The sequence below is a fragment of the Chiroxiphia lanceolata genome, chromosome 4 (assembly GCF_009829145.1).
Source record: "Chiroxiphia lanceolata isolate bChiLan1 chromosome 4, bChiLan1.pri, whole genome shotgun sequence".
In the NCBI taxonomy this organism is placed as follows: Eukaryota; Metazoa; Chordata; class Aves; order Passeriformes; family Pipridae; genus Chiroxiphia; species Chiroxiphia lanceolata.
Window position 1 is genome coordinate 8,878,716 of NC_045640.1, and position 23,935 is coordinate 8,902,650.

The following is a 23,935-nucleotide window of genomic DNA, read 5'->3' on the forward strand; positions in this document are numbered from 1 at the left end:
AAGCACTTGGGAATATCCTTGATATCCACTCACCACAGCGTGGATATGAATTGGAACCAAGATCAGCTTTATCTAATCTATAAAGATCATTCAAACTCCTGTAGTAGTTCTGGGCTTTGAACATGAGATAATTAGAACCAAAGCAAGCATTTTATTCCTCAAAGCTCATTTCCTCCTGCCAACAGAGCTTCTAAGCTCAGAAGCAGGGTTGCACCTGCAGTGTCAGTAGCTTTGCTGATATATTACAGCAGGGGTTAAGAATCCATTTCTTGACCAAACAGCAAAAATTTTCAGCTGATAAAAAGTTCGTGCTGATGAAAAAAAGTACCTTCAGCAACAGCAAAAGAAGCTGTGAAGATCAAAACAGCCATGTAGAGCATGATCTGTGCTGAAGCAGCTTTTTGAGTTGTTTGAGGATTTTAAGATTCGCAGGGTTGAGCTAAATGAGGTACGTGTCAGCACGGAGACACAAATCACCATCGCTCCAGTGGGCACAGGGAGGTACATGATGTGTTGAAATGCATGAAACTGTCACTCGCAGAAGAAAGAATACAGTTTACAAGACCTGCGTTTTTAGCCATTAAACAGAGCAGTCAGGCTATTTCTCTGGCTCTATCTGGTGTGATATTAGGCTGTGATATTTGCTAGTGGCCCTGATTTCAAGAGGGAAAATATATCCCAAGTCTCCAGTGAAGGCAGCTATTTACAGTCTGGGATCCAAGCAGGTCCTGCTTAGCAAGGCATCTGTCTACAAACCAGGCACCAGCAAGAATGTTCCCACCAATTATGTTGAACCAGTATGCAGGGTCTGTATAAAAGGAAAACTGGAAACTTAACCAAGGCAAACAAAATGAATGGCAGATAGCAAATAAAAACAAATACAAAGGTCTAATTTTATGTATCACTGGAAAATTCCACGGGCTCAAATGTCGAGGTCTCTATATAAATGCAATATAAGCAATAGGGGGCTGATTTTCAAAACTTCTTTCACTGTTTTTACCATTGCCATTTGAGCATCATAGTTTAAAACTATGGCCCTAAGAGTGCAATAAACTCATTAAATTAATTCTGACTGGATATGATATACTGGAAAATATACCTGGTGCAGACATAAATCTGCTGTATGATAGCAGAATAATGACATTATCTTTATATTAATGCACACACACACCTCAGTGCCTCACTGAGCCTCAGTGCAGGAGATGAGTTAATGCCAGTTCTGCTGCACACAGGGGCACAGGCAAACAGAGATACAGTCTAATGCTTGGTTGGGATGGGGACATGGGTCCCTAGGCAGTCAAATGGGAGATTAACTCACATAAATGCTTTTTATAAAAATTCTTTGCTTAAAATAAAATGCAAAATGAGCAGGTCGTTATTGGCAAGCTTTGGCTGTGGGTGCTGAATGAGGGTTTCCATCATGCATAGCCAGTGTGTGAGGGGCTGCTGCAGAGTCCAGCCAACGGGGATGCTCCAGGAGCATCCCTATGAAAGCCTCTGATGCTGGGGTCATCATCACTTTGAAAATCTCACTGAATTATTCAGTTGTTTAAATAATTTTTATGTTTCTTTGCATGAACAGACACTGGCAGCATGTCCCTGTCCAGGCTGCAGCTCTGTGCAACACTGCAGGGCAGCTGAAGGACATTTAGCAGCTGCCTGGTGATATCTCCAGCTTCCAGGATGTGGAGTTTTTGTTTTTGTTTTTTTGTTTTTTTTTTTTTTTTGTTTTGTTTTTTTTTTTTTTTTTTTGTTTTTGTTTTTGTTTTTGTTTTTTTTTTTTGTTTTTTTTTTTTTTGGTTTTTTTTTTTGAGATTCAGATCGAAACGTGCTACATTCTGCACACTGAGAAAGCTCTGGACCGTGGAGGAAAACCTCTCACATCAGACATGCTGTGTGTGTGGCCTGTATACACACTGTACAGAGCTTTTGGTGAGCACTTTTACCAGCAAAAGGGTTTTTAACTGTAATATATGAGAACTGGAAGCTTTATCATTATTCCTACCCTGCACCTCTCCAGCCAGATCTCCAGATAGATGTCAGTGAACCTGTAACCTGGAGAGACACATAGTGGGATTCCAGTGTCTATTATACAACTATTTGCACCATGTGAATCAAATTCACCAACCACAGAATAGCTCACAGAAATAGTTTGGGTTGCAAGGGACCTTTAAAGGTCAGCTCCAACCCCAGTGATCAAGTTTAGTTCTATGTCTCTTCTTCCTTGCTGACATGTTGCTGGTAATTATAAAGCAAACTTTTGGGTTGGCCTGACAAAAATGAGCGTTACCAGTGCCACAGGGCTGCCAGACCTCTCTGGGGCACCACAGACCAGCAGCTCCTCTCTGCATCCAAAGGAGGAGCAGAGGCACAAGGAAATGGGGTGAGAATTTCCTGGGGTTAATCTTTGTAATATTAATAATAGTAATGAAAAATCCTGAGCAATTGAAGCAATTCTGAAACCAGAGTTTTGTCTTTTGTCTGATGAAACTTACTCCACTTTGCAGAGCTGAAAAAAAAAAATAAAATGAAAACCTTCAAAAAATCATGAGACCAAAAAGGACAGCAATAGGTGGTATGAAATCAAGTGTGTTTGGCCCTGCTATTGCAAGGACCGCCCATTCACATGGGTTACCTCATGCAGCAGAGAATGACCCTCACTAGGCCGTTCTGGGAGATGTCAAAAGTCTCTATCCAACCCTCTTATAGCCACACTTTGGAATTGGAAGCTGCTGTAAAATCTCCCCAGAACCTTCCCTTCTGCAGGCTTAACAATCCCAGCTCTCTTTGTCCCCATAGCAGAGGTGCTCCAGCCCTCAGAGCACCTTCATGGCCTCCTCTGGACTCATTCCAAGAGCTCCATGTCCTTCTTATGTTGAGGGACCCCAGAGCTGGACACAGTACTCCAGGTGGGATCTCACCAGAGCAGAATAGAGAGGCAGAATCAAATTGGACTGTTTGTTGTATTTGTGGGATGGCAAACAGCATTTTATAGGAACTGTGGAAGGTGTGAGCCTGGCAGAGGATAAACCCAGTCAGAGTGTTCCACATTTAGTCCAATGGCTCCAGGTGTTGGGGGGCACAAGAGGCAGTGCTTCACCCCAAATACCTCTGGGGCTCCAGCAGGGCACAGCTGCATGTGTAGTGGGGCACTGGGACCACCCCACCCTGCAGCCCAGGATGTAACATGAGGCAAACATCATGTAATTGAAGTAATCTTGGGAATTTATCCCAATTTACTCACGTGAAATGACTGGGCTGCCCTTGCGCTTGCTGCAATTCCCCATAACAGTGAAGGATTTGCTGCACATCCCGGGGTTTGAGCTTCCTAATGGAAGAGTGACTCCAAGGCCAAACTGAGCTCAGCACTGTTGGTCTTAAATCTGTACACAATTCATCCACGTGGCACAAGGAAGGGGAGTGGATCCAAGTGGTTGCCTGAACCCACAAGAAAGATCTGCTTTGCTGAGGACTGGTGAAGACAGGATTGGGGTACTCTCCCTCATCTTTTTTGGGAGGCTTTCCATTTTTTTAGATTTGATGTCACCAGAGAAGATCACATGAATAATCTCAAAGTTTAACCAGAGCAGCCCTGTCTCCCTCACACACAGCTCTCTACCACTCCATTTAATTTTTACAGTTGTTTCTTCCCTAAAATGCCCAATAATGCAAACATTTATAGAAAGAGAAGGCTTTTCTTAGGAGACCAATGCTGCAAAATTTCCTAGATTGCATTCTTTTCTTTCTCTCTCCTATTTCAGAGAAAGCTTCTTTCTTATCCCTGCTATTGCCAACCTCCTACTTACAAGTGAAGGAATCCAAAATAAACTCATTAGTTTCAGTGAAGATACTTTGGAATTATTTCCTTATAACTCCAAGTATAACTTTTCTCCGATTTCCTTAACCATTGTATGGATTCCTGTTATGCACTCAGATTTCAGGCTGTGTCCAGCACTCTTAGTAACCCAATTAATGTCACAAAGACTCAGTTATACTAGAACTTAAAGCAGAAACAGAGGCATTGCACTGTCTTGTCTCAGTCAATAGTCGGTACTCACCTGGAAGAAGGTGTATGGTTTTTCTTTCTTTCTTTTTTCTTTTTTTTTTTAATTTAAAAAGAGGCATTTATGAATTTTAAAAAACCAAGCCAAACAAAAAAAAAATCCAACAAGAAACAAGATTTTCTATAACTACCTTAGATTTAAGCTTTATTTCCTGACTCATAGCAGTGTGACATGGGGAGGTGCAGACAACTGGACCAGGCTGATGTCAAGATAGTGGAAGAAATACCATCTTTTGGAGGTGCAAATTTTGCATTTCTGTATCCTCATTTCAAAAGCATATCTAGCAAATGGAAATAATTTCCATAATATTCATATCCTCAGCCAAGAGGATTTGAATTAAAGGATTTAATTTGTTGATTTTACCTTTATCATGAAAAGATATTTAAAAAAACCCAAGGGTAACAATTCACATGACCATTCAATCCAATATATTAAATAGATGCCATCCTAAAATTTCCTGCAAGAAAAGTCAGACATTCACCCCTGTGTTGGCACAGGGCTCTGAAACCCTCATCTGGTTCTCTTGTGTAAAATATTAGGTACTGAAATTTGTCTCACTTTTTATTTATGAGCACAATGCACTGCAAAGCACACAGGATACCAACAACAGCTGCATTTCAGCCACATGTGATCCCTATGGAAATTGGGATTGCTTAGAAGGACGTGTACCATCACACAAAGAGGATTTTTTTCTTCCTAACTACCCGCCCGCATGCGGGAAGGCAGGGTGTGTATATCAGTATATCTCTGAAGTTTGGAGGAGAGGTAATACCCAGGATTAAAACTGTTACAGGCATGTTATTTCTTGCCATACAACGTGGAAATATCAAAGTTCACACCCTGTTATTTTGGAAGATCAAACCAAGCGTAGATGGCAGAACCTGTCTAGCTAAAAAGAGCACCAGTTTGGGACTCATGCTCACTACACTGAAGCATTTGAATTGCTTTTTTCCCCCCAAGTTTTAATTCTTCCAAATTATACCTAGGCCATGCCCTAAAAAAACAGAATTTGCAAGGACACTGTGCCATGGTCAGGATGAGGAAGATGGAAAAACCCTTCTGAATTAGTGTTTGGGGATATGTCCCCAAAGCTCCATCGCTCATCCCCAGATGCTCCATTTCCAGCCCTGCTTCTCCCAAATCCCACCCAAAGCCTGGGAAGTGCTGAGCATCATTTCTGCATTGCACTGTGCAACCTTTCACCAGTCTCAGAGAGTTTTATTTCCTCCTGGAAGCTCTTCTTCCCCCAGGAAGTCCTTTGTCTAAGAACAGGAATAACTACTGGAGAGCAGGGAGTGAGAGTGTCTGATCAATGGTCTCTTGCCTCAAAATCTGTAAGCTTATGTCATGGGGTCCTTGGTCCAATAAAAGGTCCTCCCCAAAAGACTGTGGAACCTGACCTGAACTCCACAGTATGTCCCTGGAGCCACTGTTAGTCCTCTTGTTTTGTATTCATGACAGCACATGTGATGAACAGCTAAATGCTTGGTGAGGTAGCTTTGGCTGGTTCATCCATCACCTATGTCCGTTCTCTACCTATGTGGAGAACCTATGTCCTTTCCCCCTAACAGCTTGAGGGGGAAGGTGAGCTTTAGTCTGTAACACATGGCTGTGCAGAGAAATCCATATCCACTGATGTGCTGGGTGTGGTGGAAACTCTCTGAAGCTCTCCTGAAGCACGGTCTCCCCACCCTGTTGTGACATCTCTCTCGAATATATAAGAGCTTAGGCTGAGTGGGGCATCCAAATGTGAACACTTGTACTGATCCCTGTTGGAAACTATATTCCTGTCTCAGCCTGCTCTCACAATCTTGTATGCTTTGCAGGAACACTGTCTCCTGCAACCAGAACCCTATCTGCCAGAGGAACCACCTCAATGGTCTCTGGGGTGAAGCTGTGGGATGGGGTTGCTCTGACATGTCCAGTCCTCCCAGGAAATGAAGAGACACCTTAAAACAGTTTGTTTTGTTTGTTTGTTTGTTTATTTTAGTCTACAATATCTGTAGGGTTCTCCTCTTTCTCTTCCCAACCTTCTGAAACTTTGTTGTCAGGGCAGGTCAGGTCCCCTTTGGCTTCATCGGTGTAGCTGCTCGCTGGTGCTTCTTCTTGTCCCCCATAGAGATGGACGTCTTTGAGGTACTGGATAAACTGCTTTATCTAGAGTGGGAAAGAGAGATGGCAGAGCTCAGCATAGGGATGGAAATAGGAAGCAGAGAGAGATTCGTTGGCCCCAAATGTCATCGATCAAGTCGAACAGGGGGATAAGCATTTGCCTTGCTGGATCTGCACCACCAGAATGGAGTTCTGTAGGCAAGTCTGAGTTCAGAGAATGGGTGAATGAAACTCAGCCTTGGCTGTGGCTTGATCTGCATGCCCTGCATCTCCTGCCCCAGCCTGCCTGGCTCCCACTCCTTTCGCCAGGCAAGGACCCACACCTTGCTCTGCCTCCTCAGAAGAGACAGGTTCGCCTGGTATCCCCTGCCCATTCCCCATGCCCGAGAGAGAAAGGAACGTGTCTATTGGGCCTGTGGGCTCTCCCCTCCTTTGGGCAGCTGAGAGACACTACTGCTCCTCTTTCTGGGCAGGGAATAGGGCTCTGGCTTGGCTTTACCATGTCCAGCTGTTTGAGGCTGTCATCCACCGACACTTTACACTCCGCATTCAGCCGCATGTTGGTGGACTGGAAAAGGTCGTGGATGGCTAGCTTGATGGTCCAAAGCTTCTTGGTTTTCTTGGAAGTCCTATTCTGGATGTCAGTCCAGCAGGTCTCCTGGAAGGGGAGGAGATATGCAGCATGGGGATGGGCCCCAGCAGAGATGTTTCTTCAGCACTGAACACCTGGCTTGGAGACCCTAACTTCCACACTCATCTGCCTGGCTAGGAAAAACCCGTCCTTGCCAGGCTGTGCTGGAGGTGGTTCAGCTTGGTGTGATGAAAGCAGATCTGGGAACCACCATAGCTGCTCCTTACTCCAGGAACCTCCCCATCTCTTTTCCACTCCTGCAGTCCTCACTCTGGCTCCCTGCAGGCCCTATTCGTGCTACCCTCAGCAGGGTTGCTGATACCCTGGCAGCAACACATGCCACTGCCACTCTCCTAGACCAGGTGCTTTCCAGCTTTCCCTGATGGCAAACTGGCTCCAGACCTGGTCTGTCATTCTTCCCTCTGCAACCCCACGGAGGGATGAAATGATGAACCTCCTCCCATCACAAAGACTGCTACTGGGCCCTGCCATGACCTCATGGCTGAAGGATGAGCCATCAGCCAGTCTTGACAGAGACAGGTCTTGGAGATCTTCCCCTGCCTGCCCCACAATTCCTTACCCAGAGGCGGATGTCAGTCTGAGCCTGGTCAAAACGTAGTTTGAGCTGCGCCAGCTTGCTTTTGTACTGAAGCATCTCAGCTTCTTTCTCTGCCCTGTATTGTTCCAGGAGCACCTTGTCTTGCTCAGTCAGTTCCTTGTGCCCCTGTTGTGACTGCAGAAGGTCCTTGTGTGTCCTCACCAGCAACGCATACCGTGAAATGACTTCCAGGATGTCCTCAAACTACAGCACAGGATTCCTGGTGTTAGTAAACCCATGCCCTCCCCTCACAAGCTGCAGGTCTTGTTTCTTTTGGCACCCTGGCCTTACCAGGGCCAACACCTCCCCCGGATGAAAGATCTTCCCTTCTTCCCCAACTCTAACTATTCTGTGATCCTGTGATTCTCAACGAGACTTCCTTTCCTGCTCCGGTTCTCCTACCCTAACTCTCCTCCCTGCAGCTCACCTTGGTTGCAAGGAACCTCTTCCCATTCCATCTGAGGTCTCAAGCATCCAGTGGGTTTGTCTCATCTCTTTTAGTTTCAACACCTACGTAAGGCCCTTCCCAAGACCATGATCTGTCTCTCTCACATCCAAACTCACCTGTGAGACCTTCACCACGTCCTCCAGGTATGTCTTGAAGACAGAGTATTTCTGTACTTTTTTGCAGAGTTTCTGGTGCTCTTTGCTGAGGGCTTCCAATTTCATCTTAGCTTTCAAAAGCTCACTCTCCTTTTGCATATTCTCCTCTCTCTCTTTGCTGTCTATCTTCAGAGCCAGGATTCGTACCTCTTCATTTTCCTGGTGGTTTCCCCCACCAACACACATGCATGCACATACAGAGAGAGGGAAAGGAAGGCAAGGAAAGATGGGGCTGGATCACTTAACAACACTGGAAGGGCATACTTTCAGAGAGTAGAGTCTAGTACTGAAGTACCCCAGGAATATTTTCCCTCCCTGTTTCACAGGGCAATCCCTCTTGCATTGACCCTTTGGTCTTGGAGATAGGTGCCTGGGATGGCATTCTGATTTTCAGACCTACTTGTTTCTGTCCTTGGAACACAGTTGGATGCCAACAGTAGTAGCAAGGCTGAGACCCTTCCTAGGGGACATTTGGTGCACTCGGTAGATCCCACCAGTACAGGACAAGCTCTCTCTCACTCAAGCTCTAGTAAGACTTTTCTGTGTATGTGGTACAAAACCTCGTGCCATGCAGTTCCTCTTCCTTACACTTCCAGGTTCAAGGGAGACTTGAACAGGAGTACTGGCCCAAGACTCTCTTCCCCAAGGCAGGGGAGGAGTGGGTGGTATGGCTCAAGGTCATGTCATCTGGCATACCTGTATAATTTTCCCAGACTTCTGCACGTGGTCTTTCAGCTGAGCCCTCTTGGCGTGCAGGGCCCTCCACCGGTCGACGATGACTTTCATCCTCTCCCTGAAGGCCTGAAGCACCAGAGTGAGGGTGGCATGGCTGCCCTCACCCAGCACCAGTCACCTGCCTGCTGGTGCCCCACTCCAAAAAACCACAAGCCCTCCCAGCCATGCCACAACACCCTTCCATCTTTCTCACCTCATCTTTCTCTGCCAGAGTCTTTTCCATCAGTCGGACTTTCATCTTAGTCTTCAGAAGGTGTATAAATGAAGATGGGGATTCCTCCTCTCTCACTCCGAGTTCCCTGCCACAGAAGTTTTCCTCAAGGTTACATGCAGGGTCCAGTTCCTTGGTAGGGTGTTGGATTGTTCTGGGTGTTGGACGGTGTCCCAGGTGGGGCAATTGGGCAAAGCAACCCAACATCATCTCAGACCCCATCTGGCAGCATGGCATCCCCACTCCTCCCCAGTGGGGATCCCCCTGGGAGAGCACGGGGGTGTTATAGGGAGGAACAGGACTGAGGAAGGCAGGTACAAGAGCAGATAGAAGTGATGGAGATAAGGGATGGGAGTTTGCCATGGCAGGGGAAAGAGGGATGGAGAAGACAAGAGAAGAGAATGGAGGCTGATGGAAGAGGCCCCTCACCTGAACAAGTGTGGGAGTTCCACCCTGTAGAGGTTGAGGAAATAGCCTGACATCTTCCCATGGCTCCAGATATCCATGATTGCAGCCACCAGCAGGAAACAGAGAGCCCAGGCCCTGGTGGCAATGCCCCTCTCCCAGGTCAGCCCAGGAGCTGCCCTGCAAGTCTGAGGGCCCAGAGGTGTGTGGGAAGCACCAGGATGAGCCCCTCTGCTTTCCTGGGACCTTCCTTGACCTGTGGCCTCTGAAGCCCTGTGGCCCTGCGGCTACTCCAACCCCTGTGCCAGGCCCTGTGGCTACTCAAGCCCTGCAGACTGGCCCTATGGCTACTCCAACCACCATAACAGTCCCTGTGGCTGCTCCAACGACCATAACAGCCCCTGGCAACTGAATGGTTGCTTGGTAATGGAATGTTTGCTTGGCATTAGAGGGACTGACCGCTCTGTCCAGAACCAAGAATTTTTTCATTCCCTTTCTCTCATTTCCTCTCATTCTTACTCTGCTAAAATTTGGCCCCCGTGCCCTGTGACCTCCGCTGCCTTGGGTGGGTATTTCAGTGCCACATCCTGACGGCCACATCCCACTGTCCCAGTGCTCAGGATAGGGGGCTTTCTCCTCTCTCTCAAACCCCAGATGGAAACACTGTTAACCAGGCACATCCTCAGGGATGTGTGATCACTGTACTGCCACGGTGAAGTAGTGCCCTTCCCTCACAGCTCTGCTCATTGAGACCAACTGCTCAATGCTTTCTCTCTCCTAAGCAAAAACATCCTTTTCCAGCCCCTAAGCCCATCGTCCAGTGGCCCTTGAAGCTCCTGTGCATGGCTCTAAAAAGAGCGGCTGCTCACTTCGTAACAGCAACAAATTGCTCTTGCTGGAGAGTGCAGGGGATAATGCTCCTGGCTGCTCCCTAATGGGTTATTTAAATCCTCCTAATCAAGCAGTGGCAAACCATCACTCCCTGAGAGTGGTTTTCCATTTCCTATTTTTCTTCTGGCCCTTCCCAAAGCCCAGGTCTTCCTGCAGGAGGGTGCCCAACCGTCAGGCACCAGGCACACCAATGCAGCCAAATTAAACAGATCTAATGGCTCTTGTAGCAAAAGCTCCAGGTCCACATGCATGAGCTCTGCTCCTGGAGCCTGAGGAAGAGAAAGTTTCTCCTGCCTAAAAGGAATTTTTTTCCTGTCAGTTATGACAAAAGCTCAAGCTGGAGATGATCTACAGAGAACGGGCTGAATAGTTCAAGGGCTGACAGTCAGATTAAAGAAGTTGCTACAGCTGGGAAGAACTTGGGAGGAATCATCTGTCCTACAAACTCTTCTTGGTGGCTTTTCTCTCACTTGTCCCAGTGCAACATCTGTGTCTCTACCAAGATTCACTCCAGCAGCAGGAAAGGATGCACTCCCTGTTAGAAGTGCAGTTTTTAACCTTTTTTGGTTTATTGGCTAGATTTGCCCTGGGGCTGAGGAGACTGACAGAGGAAAATTAAGTCTTAGAAGTCTTCAGAAGCTTCTTAGCATGGACATGCTAAGGAACACACACCAGCATGATACAAAGGACAAGCTGTTGCTCCAGCCACAGTGTGGGCTACTGGTAGGAGTGGTGACTTCAAAAAATTTTGACCAGTGTCATTTTGTCCATTTTAAAGTCTATGAATCTTCTCTTTCCCCTCCAAAACACCAGTTTTGCCTATCAAACCCTTACAAGCAATCAGCAAAATGAAGAGGCATTGAAGACACACAGGACATGACAGCTGTTGGTGTGGAGCCCATGCTGTGCTGTGGTCAGGGAGGCCACTGGAAGAGGGTGGCCCATGGCCTGACTGACTTTTCAAACTTCCAAAAACCATTAGCTTATCAGGCTGCTGATCCCATCCATCTCCAGCTACCAGATCCACACACTTTCCCCTGTGCTGAAGAAACTGCCCTGGGAGGCTTCCCAGGACACCTTTAAAGTACACTTTGCAATTTAAGAAAAAAAAAAAAAACAAAACAGTGCTTTTCAGAAGCAAGCAAGCAGAGTCCTACAAGGTGCCCACAGAGCCTCAGCCTTACTATTTTACTGCCTTCCTAATAATTTTGTTTGCTCTGGACAAATAAAAGCTCCCCTGACAAGTGGAGAGGTGCCTGGATGGAGCAAGAGGGTTGGACCAGGGGCCAGTTGGCCCCTGCAAGTCCTCATTCTCTTTCCCAGTCTCTCCAGCATCTCGCTGAGAAACTTTCCCAACTGAGGCATGGTCTGCTCTGCTGGGGTCTGCAGGAGCAGTTGTTCACTTGCAGGTGAGGCACGTCAGGAAAACTGGTAGACAAGGCATTAAGCAATGAACTAGAAGCAAACTAGAGTAGAAAGTGCTCACCAGCTGCAGCAGGAGCAGTGTCAAGGAGCCACCTAATATCCTATGTCTGCTGTGCCTTGCAGAAACACTAACTCCTCCTCTGTCTTCCTCTGCCCACATCTTACCCCTCCATGGGGCTCTGGCTTGGTTTTGGAAATCTGAGGGGTAGGATTATCGTCTTGGTTTGCTCTGGTGTGGTATCAAAAGGCTCTGGGAGTATTAGAGTACAAACAATGGTCAGTTCCCCTTGCCTTGACCCAATGTGTGGCTGGCAGGCACCATGACAACACACCTCCTGGACCAGTGCTCACTATCACAGCCTCTTCTTGTAGCCAAAATCTCAGCACAGGCAGAGGCAGTGGATGGAAATCAAAGTCACGTATTTCTGACACAGGGTCAAACAGCCTGTGTGCACCACTCTACAGAGGAACAGGCATGGGGACAGGCTGAGTGGCCACAAATCTGCTTTACCCCCAAGATCTCTTTCCCCTGGGACCTCCAAGGAGCACCAACCTGAAATGGGGCAACTCAGGGGCTGCTCTAGTTTGGGCTCAGTGCTAAAGAGCAGGTCAAGCCAGATTCAGTTGCTTCTGCTGTCTCCTCTCCACACCTTTGTTGGGAGACACATAGAGGCACAGAGCAGAGAGGAGCTCATGGAGGTAGAGACTTGCTGTTGACCCTGCTTGGAGATGGAAGTCAGACTGAAAAATTCCAGAGGGCCCTGTCAGCAGGTCTCCTGAACGATTAACTGACCCTATAAGCTCCCCGTTAGCCTTCCTCCCCATACTGTGACCCTCCACAGGAAAAGCCCACCCAGGTGAGGACAAGGGCACTTGGCAGCCCTTTTCCCCACAGCCTGGGTACATAAGGCAGAGCTTTCATCTCAACCCCTGGTACTTTGAAAGCCTCATGAATTTTTATCAAACACTAATGGTTTAACTCCTGCTCACATATGTAGAAATCTTGCCGTGAGACTGAGCTTTTTTTGGGGGGTTGTTTTGTTTCTTTTTAACTTTATAACAACTTTAATTTTACAAGTTCATAAATAAACTCCTCTTCCTTGCTCTGCCTCACATCTCCTGTCTAGGTGTGGCTATAAGCAAATGAGACCATTGAATGAAAACTAACTTTTTTCTTCTTTTTTTTTTTTTCCTTAAGAATCGCTCATGTCTCCTCACAGCCTCAAATATTTCATGCAGGTTGTGCCATGTATTTCTTAAGCTAAGCCAAGCAAAACACTGCCTTCCATATACATGGCAAAAAAATGTTTTTCAGGCTCAAAGCATTTCTGTCTTTGGCAGAATCTTTTCTCAAAGTATACCAAAGGAAAAGTATGGAAATGAAATACAAAGAGTGGTTAAAATAATATTTTGGGTAGAGATGAGCCCAAACCAAACCCCAGATTACAAAGCCAGATACCCCCTTAGATACCAGGCCTAACATGAGGAGGTTTGTTGTGATACTTGGAGAACAACTGGGAAGCATTGTAGGTCTCCCACCAAGTTTAATTTCTTAATTGAACTTATAAAAGATTTAACCCCTAGCAGTCCTCAAAGCTAACTCAGATCCTATTATATTTATACCATAGATTATGTTTACCCAAACTGGCCCTGGGTGGATTAGATATGGGCAGGCTGTAGAGGGGCAGATGGGGGTCCAGCATGGCAGAGAGGATCCACAAGGCAAAGGGGCTGTGCTGAACCCGGGCAGTGGACCCAAAACTTCCCTGGGTTTCAGTGTGGTTATACTGCTATTTGGATCCATCCCATCACTGATGTGGGCACAAACTGTGGTGTAATTTGGGGTTTCAGACCCAGCATTTAAGACTGGATCCAAAACTCGAATAGAAGAAACATGGGAAAGAGGCTTTTAAGAGTCTAATATGAAACAGAAAACCTATGAAACTATTTTTGTCCTGTCTTTGATTGAACTTTTTTTTTTTAATCTTCTAGTATGCCTGGGCTCTTCAGGCATCCAACAGCAATGTCTCAGTGTTAAATAGGACACTTTATGCTGTAGGAATGGTGAATGACTGACAAACTCAGCTCTGTGTGAACCTGGTGTTCTGGAGAGGTGAACAAACAGCGTGTTACAGCTCCATACGTGCACTCAACAGCAGCCATGAGGAAAGCTGACTTTAAGGAAAGACTATCTTAACAGAAGGTTTCAAGACAATAATTGCACCTATTAATTCTTAAATACTCTCAGACACTGATAACCCAAGTCTTAGACTCAGAGGCATCTTTACTTTTTGTACCCCAGCAGAGAGTCTGTGTATTTGACTATAAATTAAGACAGTTTAATAAAGTGTATTTTACTTTCTAGTTTAATATTTTTTATAAACTCTGAAATAGCCTTAAAAATATTTGTCCTAGTACTTGACAGGATTAACATTTGTTTTTCCATTGACTTAGTGGTTGTAACACATGCCTCAAAATAGAGAGAGAGGGAGAGTGTTCTGTTGCTCCAGAAGCTGAGGGTATACCCAGCATGTCAGCCTGTGCCAGCCCTGGTGTAGGAAGCACCTACCATCACGAGTGAAACCACTCCAGCTCCCTGCCAGACAAGGATGGACGTGTCCTGGGCTTTGGCCATTGCTCTGCTCCATCCTGTACTGCACAAGAACTGCTCCCATTTGGTACCCACAGCACAAGCAAGTCTCCAGCTGAATCCTCCCCCATCTTCAATAAGCCAGTTAGTCACACCTCTGTTCCTCCACCCTTAAAACAAGGACAAGACTCAGATAAGGTGCTGGATCTTTGGTGAAGCACCTGCTACTAGGCAAAACAAAACCTGGCAGGCGTGAAGAGTTTATAGTGTAGGAGAAACAACTCATTAAAAATCCTTTTTTTCATGAAAGGTATCATGTGTTTTTAATGTTTCATTTTGTTAAATCTTTGCCCATCACAGCTTGACAATTGTTGGTTTGCAGGGGTCATGTCCCACCTTTAATGCATCCAGAACAAGCCCAGCTCTGCCCCAGCAGTGGTGCCAGCACCTCCCTACTCCTATTCCCAGATCCTTGCTGCCACTTGTGCACAGGGAGGGACTCCCTCTCAGCCTTCTCAAGCAGTTTTGGGAACTGCAGGCATCCAGGCTCAAAAGCAAACTCTGGAAGCCAGTTTTATAGCAGACAGTGTTCCTGGATTCTATCAGCAACATCTTCAGACTTGGTCACCTTTGAAAAAGACAAACTCCGTGTACACTGCTCACACATACATACATGCACACAGAAAAACAGTTATTACGTTCATAGGGTGAGTATCAAAACGCAAGTAAATTATCTGACATCTTTATTGCTTAGAATGACAGATTCAAACAAAGCTAACCCTTTAATTATATTTATATAATGTAATTTGGCATAAGTCATAAGGCACCCCTTTGGCAATGCCAGATTAAATATTTTACATTTGCTTGGGCAGCACATTACAAGACTGGAAGTGGGTATTTTTGCCCAGTGCTACAGAGCAGTGACTGTAGTAGTGTGGATGGGAACAAGGGCACAGAGGCTCTCCCCCACAGGAATTGCACCGGGGTCAGGGGACCCCAGCCCCACATCCCACTTTGCAGAGCTCCCCTTCACACCCTCACACCCATTTTATGCCACAAACATTTTAGCTAATGGGCTTTGAGAGAGTTCATACCTGGGATTTCAGAGAGAGGATGAAGCACTGTGAGCTGTTCTGCAACAGGGCAGGGAAGAGAGAGCAGTCTCGATGTCCAGATCCTCAGGGCCCATTTTCCCATCCCTCCTAAGTATCTTTCCAAGAAAAAGGAGTTCCCACACCAGGCTTGGTGTCTGGGTTCCTCTGAAGGAAACTCTTTAAAGGTCCCACATCCAAGCTCCATGACCCTGTTCTTCACTATTGAACTAGAAATGCTAATCATGCTTGTTGCCTCTTTCAAAGGGATGCCAATAAACATGGCCCTCTCTCACAGAAAAGGTCCCATGAAGTCACCCCTCCACTGCCAGCACATCAGGTAAGTATATGCAGGTGAAGTTAGAGCAAAGCCCTTCGAGATCCAGAATGACTATTTTACTAGCAACAGACTAGTTACCCTTCCCGAAGGATTTTCCAGGAATCACCACCACCATGTCAGGAATCTTAGTTCACTCTAGCCCCCTGATATACACCTTCTTACTCTGACCACGACCACCTACTCCAACATATCTAAATATCCAGGACTGCCAAGGACCAGGCTTGTCCAGCCCAATCACATGGGTCTTCCAGAGAGGTTTCCCTGACTAGGTTCTGCTGCTACCAATAGGTTGTAGCTGAGATGGTTTTGCTTCCCCTTTCTCATGTCTGCCTGTCTGACCCTCATGTGTCAGCTGTGACCAACATGGGCCTCTGTCTTCAACCCTGCTTCCATGGTCTTGGAGTCAAGATGAAGAGCACAGCTTAATGTCATTGCCTCTGTAGCTAAAGTAGTGAAAAGGCAAGACAACATTCTTACTGCTTTCTTATGACAAAGTCCACCAAGTCCTTCAAAACTCCAGAGATGCAAAAGGTTGGGAGAGAAGCATTTTACCAGCCTCCATCACAACCTCATATGGCATTGAAACTTCCAAATGTAAAAGCAGTAAGGTCACATCGTAGGAGGCATCCAAAGTGCTTTTGTTTTGGTTTGGGTTTTTTGTGGGTTTTTTAGTGTTTGTTTATTGTTTGTTTGGAGGTTTATTTGGTGGGGTTTTGGGGTTTTCTTAGCCTTGCCATCTACACAGTGAGTGATTTTATCAACCACGGCAGGATCTGCATTTTTCTTAAGCTACCACCAGTACACAAAAACCTGACACAGCACTGCTGTGGGAGATGGGCAAAAACACAGCTCAAATGAAAATGTGGAAGTGTTCAGTCCTGCAAAAAGCTATCTGCAACCAGTGGGATGGAAAGCCACACTCACAGTCTGCTGAAGTACCCAGCATAAACTTGGTGTAACCCCACTACTTTAAGTTCAGGCCATTTCACACACACACACACTCTGTCCAGCATATTCTTTGTATAATGCATAGTAGGTAGAGGTTTGTATTGCTCATTATGAACATCAATCTGGACTCTGCAAGAGGTACCTAAATCCCTCTTCACTGTCATAATGGAGTGATGGCTGTGGAGATGTCAAGAATGAATGAGGACACAAGACAGACAAAAGGAACTTGAACTTCTTCAGTAACATCTGGAGCCAAATGGTAAAGACTTGACTTAACATCAAAATTAAAAAAAAAAAAAAAGGCAAAAAAACCCAACTAAAAATAATTCAAGTAGTCCACAAAACAACATATAATGTACAATTTAGAGCAGAACACTGAGTAATGTGAAGAGACAAAACCTTTGGAGCACTAAGCAGAGCAGCAGTTTACAAATTCTGGAGTATGTCATGTTTGCATCAAAGTGTTTTAATTACAGAATGAATAAATCTACCCAGGCAAAAATTCCTTGGCTTCTTCAAAGACAGCCTTGACTGTTTTGTCAAAGCACTTTCCCTTTTTGCCTTCATATAAATTACGGTGTGCAAAAAAATAAGTCAATTAAGAGAGAACAGGCATTATGAAATACTTCCCTTTGCATAAGCACACAGGCTTGCAAATCTCATTGAAATTCTGTTGACTTGCATTGCCCACACAACTTGCAATCTTAGCAAAAGCCACACAAAAGGCTTTCCTCCCTATTGTTTACAGGAGCGTTTTGGGAACCGGGCATATATTGCTACGCAGAAAGGGAAATAGAGACAGGAGTGAAATGTAGTTTGTTGAACTAATAAAACAGCAAGCCTTCCATTTGTTTCCTTAGTCCTATAGAGCCATTGCTGTTTAAGACTTGCACACTCCACTGTTAGCAGAGCTGGTGACAAGCATTTTCACTGCAGACTGTTAAAGCGTGTGGGCTGGTCTAGTTTTAACTATGAGGATGTTTCCCAGCCATTATTAATGGCAGTGGCTTAATTCATGATTTAAGAGGTTGATATATAACAACAAAGGGACAGAAAGCCCTAAAAAGACCAGCTGAACCATCAACCTGACTAGTTGAACTCATTTAGAGACTACAACAACCCTAGAAAAACATGAAATTCATCTAAATTCAGGGACTTCTAAAGTTTGCAAGGAGTTTGGCCGAAAGCAACCTAATTATTTTCATATTCCTTTACATAAAGTTACCAGTACTGCCTAATTACATGAGTAATAAAAGACAACAAAGCATCCTTCTCACACACTCAGAACTGTGGAAACACTCTTTCATGCAGCAAGGAATGGTGTATATATAAAATAATTAAGACGGACATCAATGAAAGCAAGAAGGGGCATGAGCTTCGGAAAATCTGCCAAACCACTGGGGCTCCTGGCAGAACATCCTGAATGTCTGTGATCTACTTATTCAAATATGGGCATCAGAGTTCTCAGCAGAGGCACCCCATGCAGGTCAGTGGTCACACAACCACCGGACAGCAGCTGCCTCCTGCTTCCCTTACAGGTGAGCTTCCCACTCCAACTCCAAGGAGACAATGACAGAGAAACTGGAAACAGATAAGACAAATTCAGTAGCAAATAGCTCCAAAACAAAAGGTATCAGAGATGCCCATCTTCATGTCCCAGGAACTGGGGTTGCTCCAGCTCCATTCCTCCATCTCTAGAAGGGCTACAAAACATTTCTGAAGACTCGAGCAGTATACAGATGGAAAGAAACACCCAGGTGTGTTAGAGTTTCTTTTTTCCTCCTATCCCAAATATTCAAATTAAATGACTAAGGAAAAATCCAACTCTACTTAGTTGGTAACCTTAGACCATCAAGGCTGCAGCAACTTAATGCTGCTCCATACATTTACAATGCCAATACCAAACCTTTTCACTACTCTAAAACTTACTGAAGGCAAAGGGTCGCCTTCTGCTCAGCAGAAAGGGCTAAGGACCAGCTCCAAACTGCTTTTCTTGCCTATGGGAAATCTTAACTTACCCCCTCACTGTTGAGGGGGAAATACATAACCAGTTCACTCTGGATCTTCAGTTAATTTCAGGACAGTGATAATTTACAGAAGGGGGTAAAGCCACCAACAGGTGAACTCATGTCTTTCCTGATTTACACCAGGGATGAGATTCAATATGAGCAGGTGAACCAGCATTGTGTAGATGAGACCTCCTCAATAACCAGGTGACTTCAGTGTGGTTTAATTCTGAACCTCAGGTTTGCTCCAGAGTAACAGGTGAAGGTGTGCTCCTCTGCAAAACTTCATCTTTACATGGCTGTGTGCTGGGGTATTGGGTGAAGCATCCTGAAGGTTTTCAGGAAAAGAACTGAGGAAAGATCCTTTCCATAAGAAGAAAAATACTTTCCACAGGAGCAAGGCTCTGATCACAGCCCCAAGCAAGTGGAAAGTGTGTTAAAGTCTGCAGCTCAGCTGGTGAAGGTCATAGGAGGAAACTGGACAACTTCTTTGCGCTGTGCAATCCCTTTCCCAAGCACTGACACGCCACCATGGCCTTCCAATCCAGCCTAAGCAGAAACACCTCCCATAGAGCAGTAGTGAGAGCTGAGTATTGGAACCAAGTCGTCCTTTTTTTGTTCAGCCTTCAACTCAGAGTCAAACCTCCCTTCCCATGCTTTCTCCTCACTAATCCACACAACGTGTCTACCTGGTTTGGCCCATGGCAATCTCAGGTGGGTGGTCACTCCTCCACCATGGCTGCAGTTTGCTCCCATGCCTGTGGCCATGCACAGCCCCAGCAGCTCTCTGGCTACCAGGGAATTTACAAACCAGAGTGATGAACTCTAGGGACTCTTCTGGGAAAGCACATCTGGCACATACACACTTATGCAGCTGGAATTAAAATCAGGTTTTATTTCCCTCTCTGGGTCAAGTGGAGTAAATCATCATTTGCCTGGTAAGCCCAGAGCCTGGGCCAGCCTCAGTGACAGAGCTATGTACCCACAGCAGCAAAAGATCTTCTTTCTTTTGCAGTATGTTGTAGCCTGTCCCTTCTTCCCCCACCCCTGCATGTTTTCTGCTTATAACAATTAATTGCTTCATTGCTGAAGGCAGGGTTTAATCCCACAAGCATAAATTCTCACGTACAGCGATGTGATCAGTGAGGCTTGTGGGATTAAGTCCTTGGGTCCACCAAAAATTTTCACAGGAGTGTAATTATAATCAGACATGCAGCTACATGAGTGTTTCAAGGGAAGCACACGTGCAATTCCTTGTGATTTGTTGCAGTTTTTAAAATCAGAAAAGTTTTTCAGGATCAAGTCAATTTGAGCTTCCTGGGCAGACATGCACAGAATAAAACTGTTTAAAAAAATAATTTTTTATGGATTCTCCTGTTGATCCTTTACCTAGCCCCTCCTCAGACCCCAAAATCTTTCTGAAGTGCCTTTCCTCCACCAGGCTTTACACTGTTGCTCTCCTGACCTGAGCCCCTCCTGATGCCTCTGTACTAGCCCTGAACTAGAAATTTCAACCAAACACGCTAAAACTCTTACCTGAACATCTCATTGTTTTTTCCTTGCAGCCCAAAGGACAAAGAAGCATAAATATGTAGTTAATATTTTATTAATGGTATGTTTTTCAGCTGAACCCCCATGTCAACCCAAAAATTGGGAAGTGAGGATCTTCGTGTTGTCTCCAAGATGACCTGTCTGTTCCATGTGGCTAAAGAAACAGCTCCTTGTCCTCTCCTGAGGGCATGCATCTCCCCCACTTTGCTCAGCCATGTCCAGTTCCTCTGCAGGTCAGATGAAATCCCAGCTTGAGGCAGCTCCCTGCTGACTGCAAGGCACAGCCCGAACAACAGGCAGTCAGCGCAGCAGGGAATTCCCACCAGCAAACTGCAGCTCTTCATGCCAAGACCATTAAAGAAACAACTCATAAAGATGTATTCCTTGAATTAGGTCCTTTTGCAGAACCTTTTCAGCCAGTCACTGTCCCTTATTTCCCACTGCATCCCCAGCAGCCACTCCTGACCCAAACTCTACCACCAAACCCAGCTTTCACATTAAGTTTCCCACATCACTGTCACAACTCCTGTATTTACAAGAATCTGGCAGTGCCAGCCCACGCTGTGCCTGGCCAGGTGCCCGGTGCTGGTGCAACCTCCCACATACTTTTGATCCACATTTGCAGCTGCTTCAGAGCCTTTCCCATTAAGGGCTGTTCTGCAGAAGCAAAGTGTCCTGACTACACCCCTCAGGGCTCTGGGGTTTGGAGATGAGCTTTCTCCAGGTGAACCCAGTTGCAATTACTGGATGAATAAGATATTTCAGCTGGGTAGTCCCACACCCTCTCTGCTGCTGAGAGCTGCAGCTCTGATGAACAATTCCTGAGACCTGTGGCTATTGCTCTGGGCTTTTCTCCAGCTTCACAGCAGGAATCAGATCATTGGGGTTGTACTTGCACCCTGACTTTGGCTTGGGACCATCAGATATAAGCCATGGGCTATGCAGCCGATGTTCTGTTTGCCTTCATGATGTCTCCAAAATAACCAGCGGCACCAAATTATATAAAAATCTCACTAATTGATGAGCTACTGCAATTGGTGACTGCCAGATATGACAGACCATCTGAAAGGAGGTTGTGGCAAGATGGGGGTTGGTCTCCTCCAACAGGTAACAAGTGACAGGATGAGGGGAAATGGCCTCAAGTTGTGCCAGGGGAGGTTAGATAAGATATTAGGAAAGATTTCTTCACTGAAAAGGTTGTCAAGCACTGGAAGAGGCTGTTCAGGGAGTGGTAGAATCACAGGGAGTCTGTGCTGGTCCTCTTTGACTTCTGGGTTTTGAGTCAGCAGAACAGAAAAGTAGTTCTCACACCCTGTGCAAGATTCTCCATACATTTTATACCTGTGCACAAATTAACCTGAGCCTGTGTGCACAGCATCCTGCTGATGCAGTAAAACTATCGAGGGTAGAAGGAGAAACTTCTCTTCATTGCATAAATTTTGTCCCCTTCCGATGATATTGCCATCAGCCTGTTTCATGGGCTGTGGGTAAAACTTTCAAATCAGAGAAGGAGCCAACTAAGTTTGATTTAATAACAATTTGCTTAATGAAACAGAGTGCCAAATTGGGAAATTATTCACTGCCCTTACTAGAAACACAATATGGTAATGAAAGAGAAAAACATATATTTAATGTTTTTCCATCAATCTGAAAATCAGACTTATTGTCCTAGATGCTTTTAGAAATATTTGCTCCCTTCGGGCCATGCTGGGTTTTGAATGAAAATGGACTAAGATAATCAGTATTTAAACCTCTACATAGAAGGATTTATTCCAAATGCACAAAAATGTCCTAAAATATTACCCCTCCAGTTATGCACTGCATAAAAATTTTGCTTTCTTAAAAATGGAATTGTTAATTTCTGTACTGAGTGACAGCTGCTTGCGCAGCTGATTCTACTGAGAATTTATGCCTGGTCCAGGCAGAGGAAAAGAGCCTGGAATTAACCTCGTGCTCTCTGCTACTGGTAATTACCTTTGCTGCAGAGTAGAGCATGCCAGGAGCACAGCAGTGAGGCAAGGCCCTGCCATCAGCAGCAGTGGCATAAATCAAGATGTGACAGCATGAAGGAACAAATAAATCACCAGGAGAGAGATGATGTGGGGAAGGATAAGACCTATAAGCAATGCAAGCACATATGAACATGTGGCCAAGGCCAGCTGTGCAGGAGCTGTTTTGGTTGGCACCAGTTGAACATCTGCAGTTGAGTTGGGTTTGTGGTACAACCTGTGCCTTGAGGACAGGAAAAATGAGAGGCAGAGAAGTTAAGTTTGAGTTTTCCAAGAGCTTCTGGGGAGCAAGACACCCTGTTCTAGTACAGGGTCTCATCTAAGCAAGTTTCCAGAGAGTGTTAGTACCAGAGCTACAGACAGCTTAAAGGTATCCCAGATCTTCCTCTTCTGACATTGGCATGAGGAATTTATTTCATCCTTTGCTATTTAAGTATATCAGAAGCACTTCTACAGGAAAAAATTATTTTTGAACTTCTGCTGTTCTTTCTGAAGAGAAAAAAAGAAATCTGTGTTAAGATGCATTACAGGTATTAATAAGGAAATATCCTAACAGAAACTTGGAAAGCAGCACGGAGAAGGAGCCTTTCATCTTTAAACTATGCATTGAAGGTGGGAAAATAAAGAGGAAATCTCCTTTTTGAGGGAGTTGGGTTTTGTTGTCTTTTTTTGGTTTTGTTGTTTGGGGTTTTTTTGTGGTTGATTTGTTGGTTTGACTTGGGGTCTTTTGGTTGTTTGGTTTTGTTTTGTTTTAGAAAGAGAAAATGAGCAGCAGGAGGGATATGGCTGTTGAGGGTATCTCATGGTAGTAGGTGCCAAAGATGCCCCAATGCTCCCATGTGACATTTTGGTGAGATGATGTGGTTGGAAGGAAAGCAAAATGAATGTAGCTGCTTCCCAGAAACAATCTCCCGAGGTTTTATCTTTAGTCTCTTTCCCTCTGTGCTCTGATATGAACTATATTGAAAGAATCCTGAGGTCAGCACAGCAGCCCGTGCTGATGCCAAAGTGTGTAACCACGTCCCAGCCCCTCTCCAGAAGCAATTTCAAGTGTCTCATTTCCTACAGGATCTTGAGCAGGCTCTGGCTTTAGTCGTGGCCTCACTGCCGCCAAGCCACAGACAGTGCATGGAAATACCCACGTTGGGCTGTGGGTTTCTCCAGCAGGGAGGACACAGGCACAAAGCTGGGATGTTTTAGCAGGAAAGGGCCACTGCCAGGCAGCTCGGTAGTTAGGGAAGAGAAATCTCTTCTTTGGTGGAAAAAGTGAACGTACACAAATTAGCTTGCTCAGCTCCTCTGCTATCCCAGTGAGGCAATTAACTGGCTGGTTTTTATACCATCAAGATGTTCCTTTCTGGTTTGGTTTCTTGTCGTGAACTTGAAGACCAGGACACGCTTACATGTGGTGAACAGCAAATACCAATGATCATTACAAGCATAGAAGCCACATAAAATGGGGGAAGAAGAAACAAGGCAACGACTGAGTGAAGAGAAACCGCTAAACACCTGGAGGAAAACAGGACCAGGATCCATTAAGAGACCAACAGGGAGCCAAAATAATGTAAAATAATAAAAAAAGAACATAGGGTATTTTGAGCAAGATTCTTACTTCAGTTTGTGTCCCCCAGCACTTACGAGGCCAACAGCTTGCAAAGTGCCAAAGGGCATCAAGTGATTTTGTCAGTATTAGATCTCGGGAAGATTTTGTTAATGAGGAATGGG

General features: G+C 45.4%; 1 protein-coding gene across 1 annotated transcript; it reads right to left on the reverse strand.

Annotated features, from left to right (window-relative positions):
* Positions 1-6,029: 6,029 nt before the first annotated feature.
* LOC116785864 (coiled-coil domain-containing protein 42-like) lies at positions 6,030-9,769 on the reverse strand. The gene is made up of 7 exons (XM_032685985.1): positions 9,384-9,769; positions 8,937-9,042; positions 8,705-8,809; positions 7,970-8,167; positions 7,388-7,609; positions 6,676-6,834; positions 6,030-6,221 (listed from the first exon to the last, which is right to left on the reverse strand). The coding sequence occupies exons 1-7, from the start codon at positions 9,458-9,460 to the stop codon at positions 6,051-6,053; spliced, it is 1,038 nt and encodes a 345-aa protein (XP_032541876.1). The 5' UTR covers positions 9,461-9,769; the 3' UTR covers positions 6,030-6,050.
* Positions 9,770-23,935: the final 14,166 nt, after the last annotated feature.

Coding starts and splice junctions, on each gene's coding strand:
- LOC116785864 (XM_032685985.1), bottom strand. CDS start 9,460: ATGGATATCTGGAGCCATGGGAAGATGTCAGGCTATTTCCTCAACCTC. Junction 9,043..9,383: donor GAACTCCCACACTTGTTCAG/GTGAGGGGCCTC, acceptor CTTCTGTGGCAG/GGAACTCGGAGTGAGAGAGG. Junction 6,835..7,387: donor AGACTGACATCCGCCTCTGG/GTAAGGAATTGT, acceptor CTCCCCTTCCAG/GAGACCTGCTGGACTGACAT.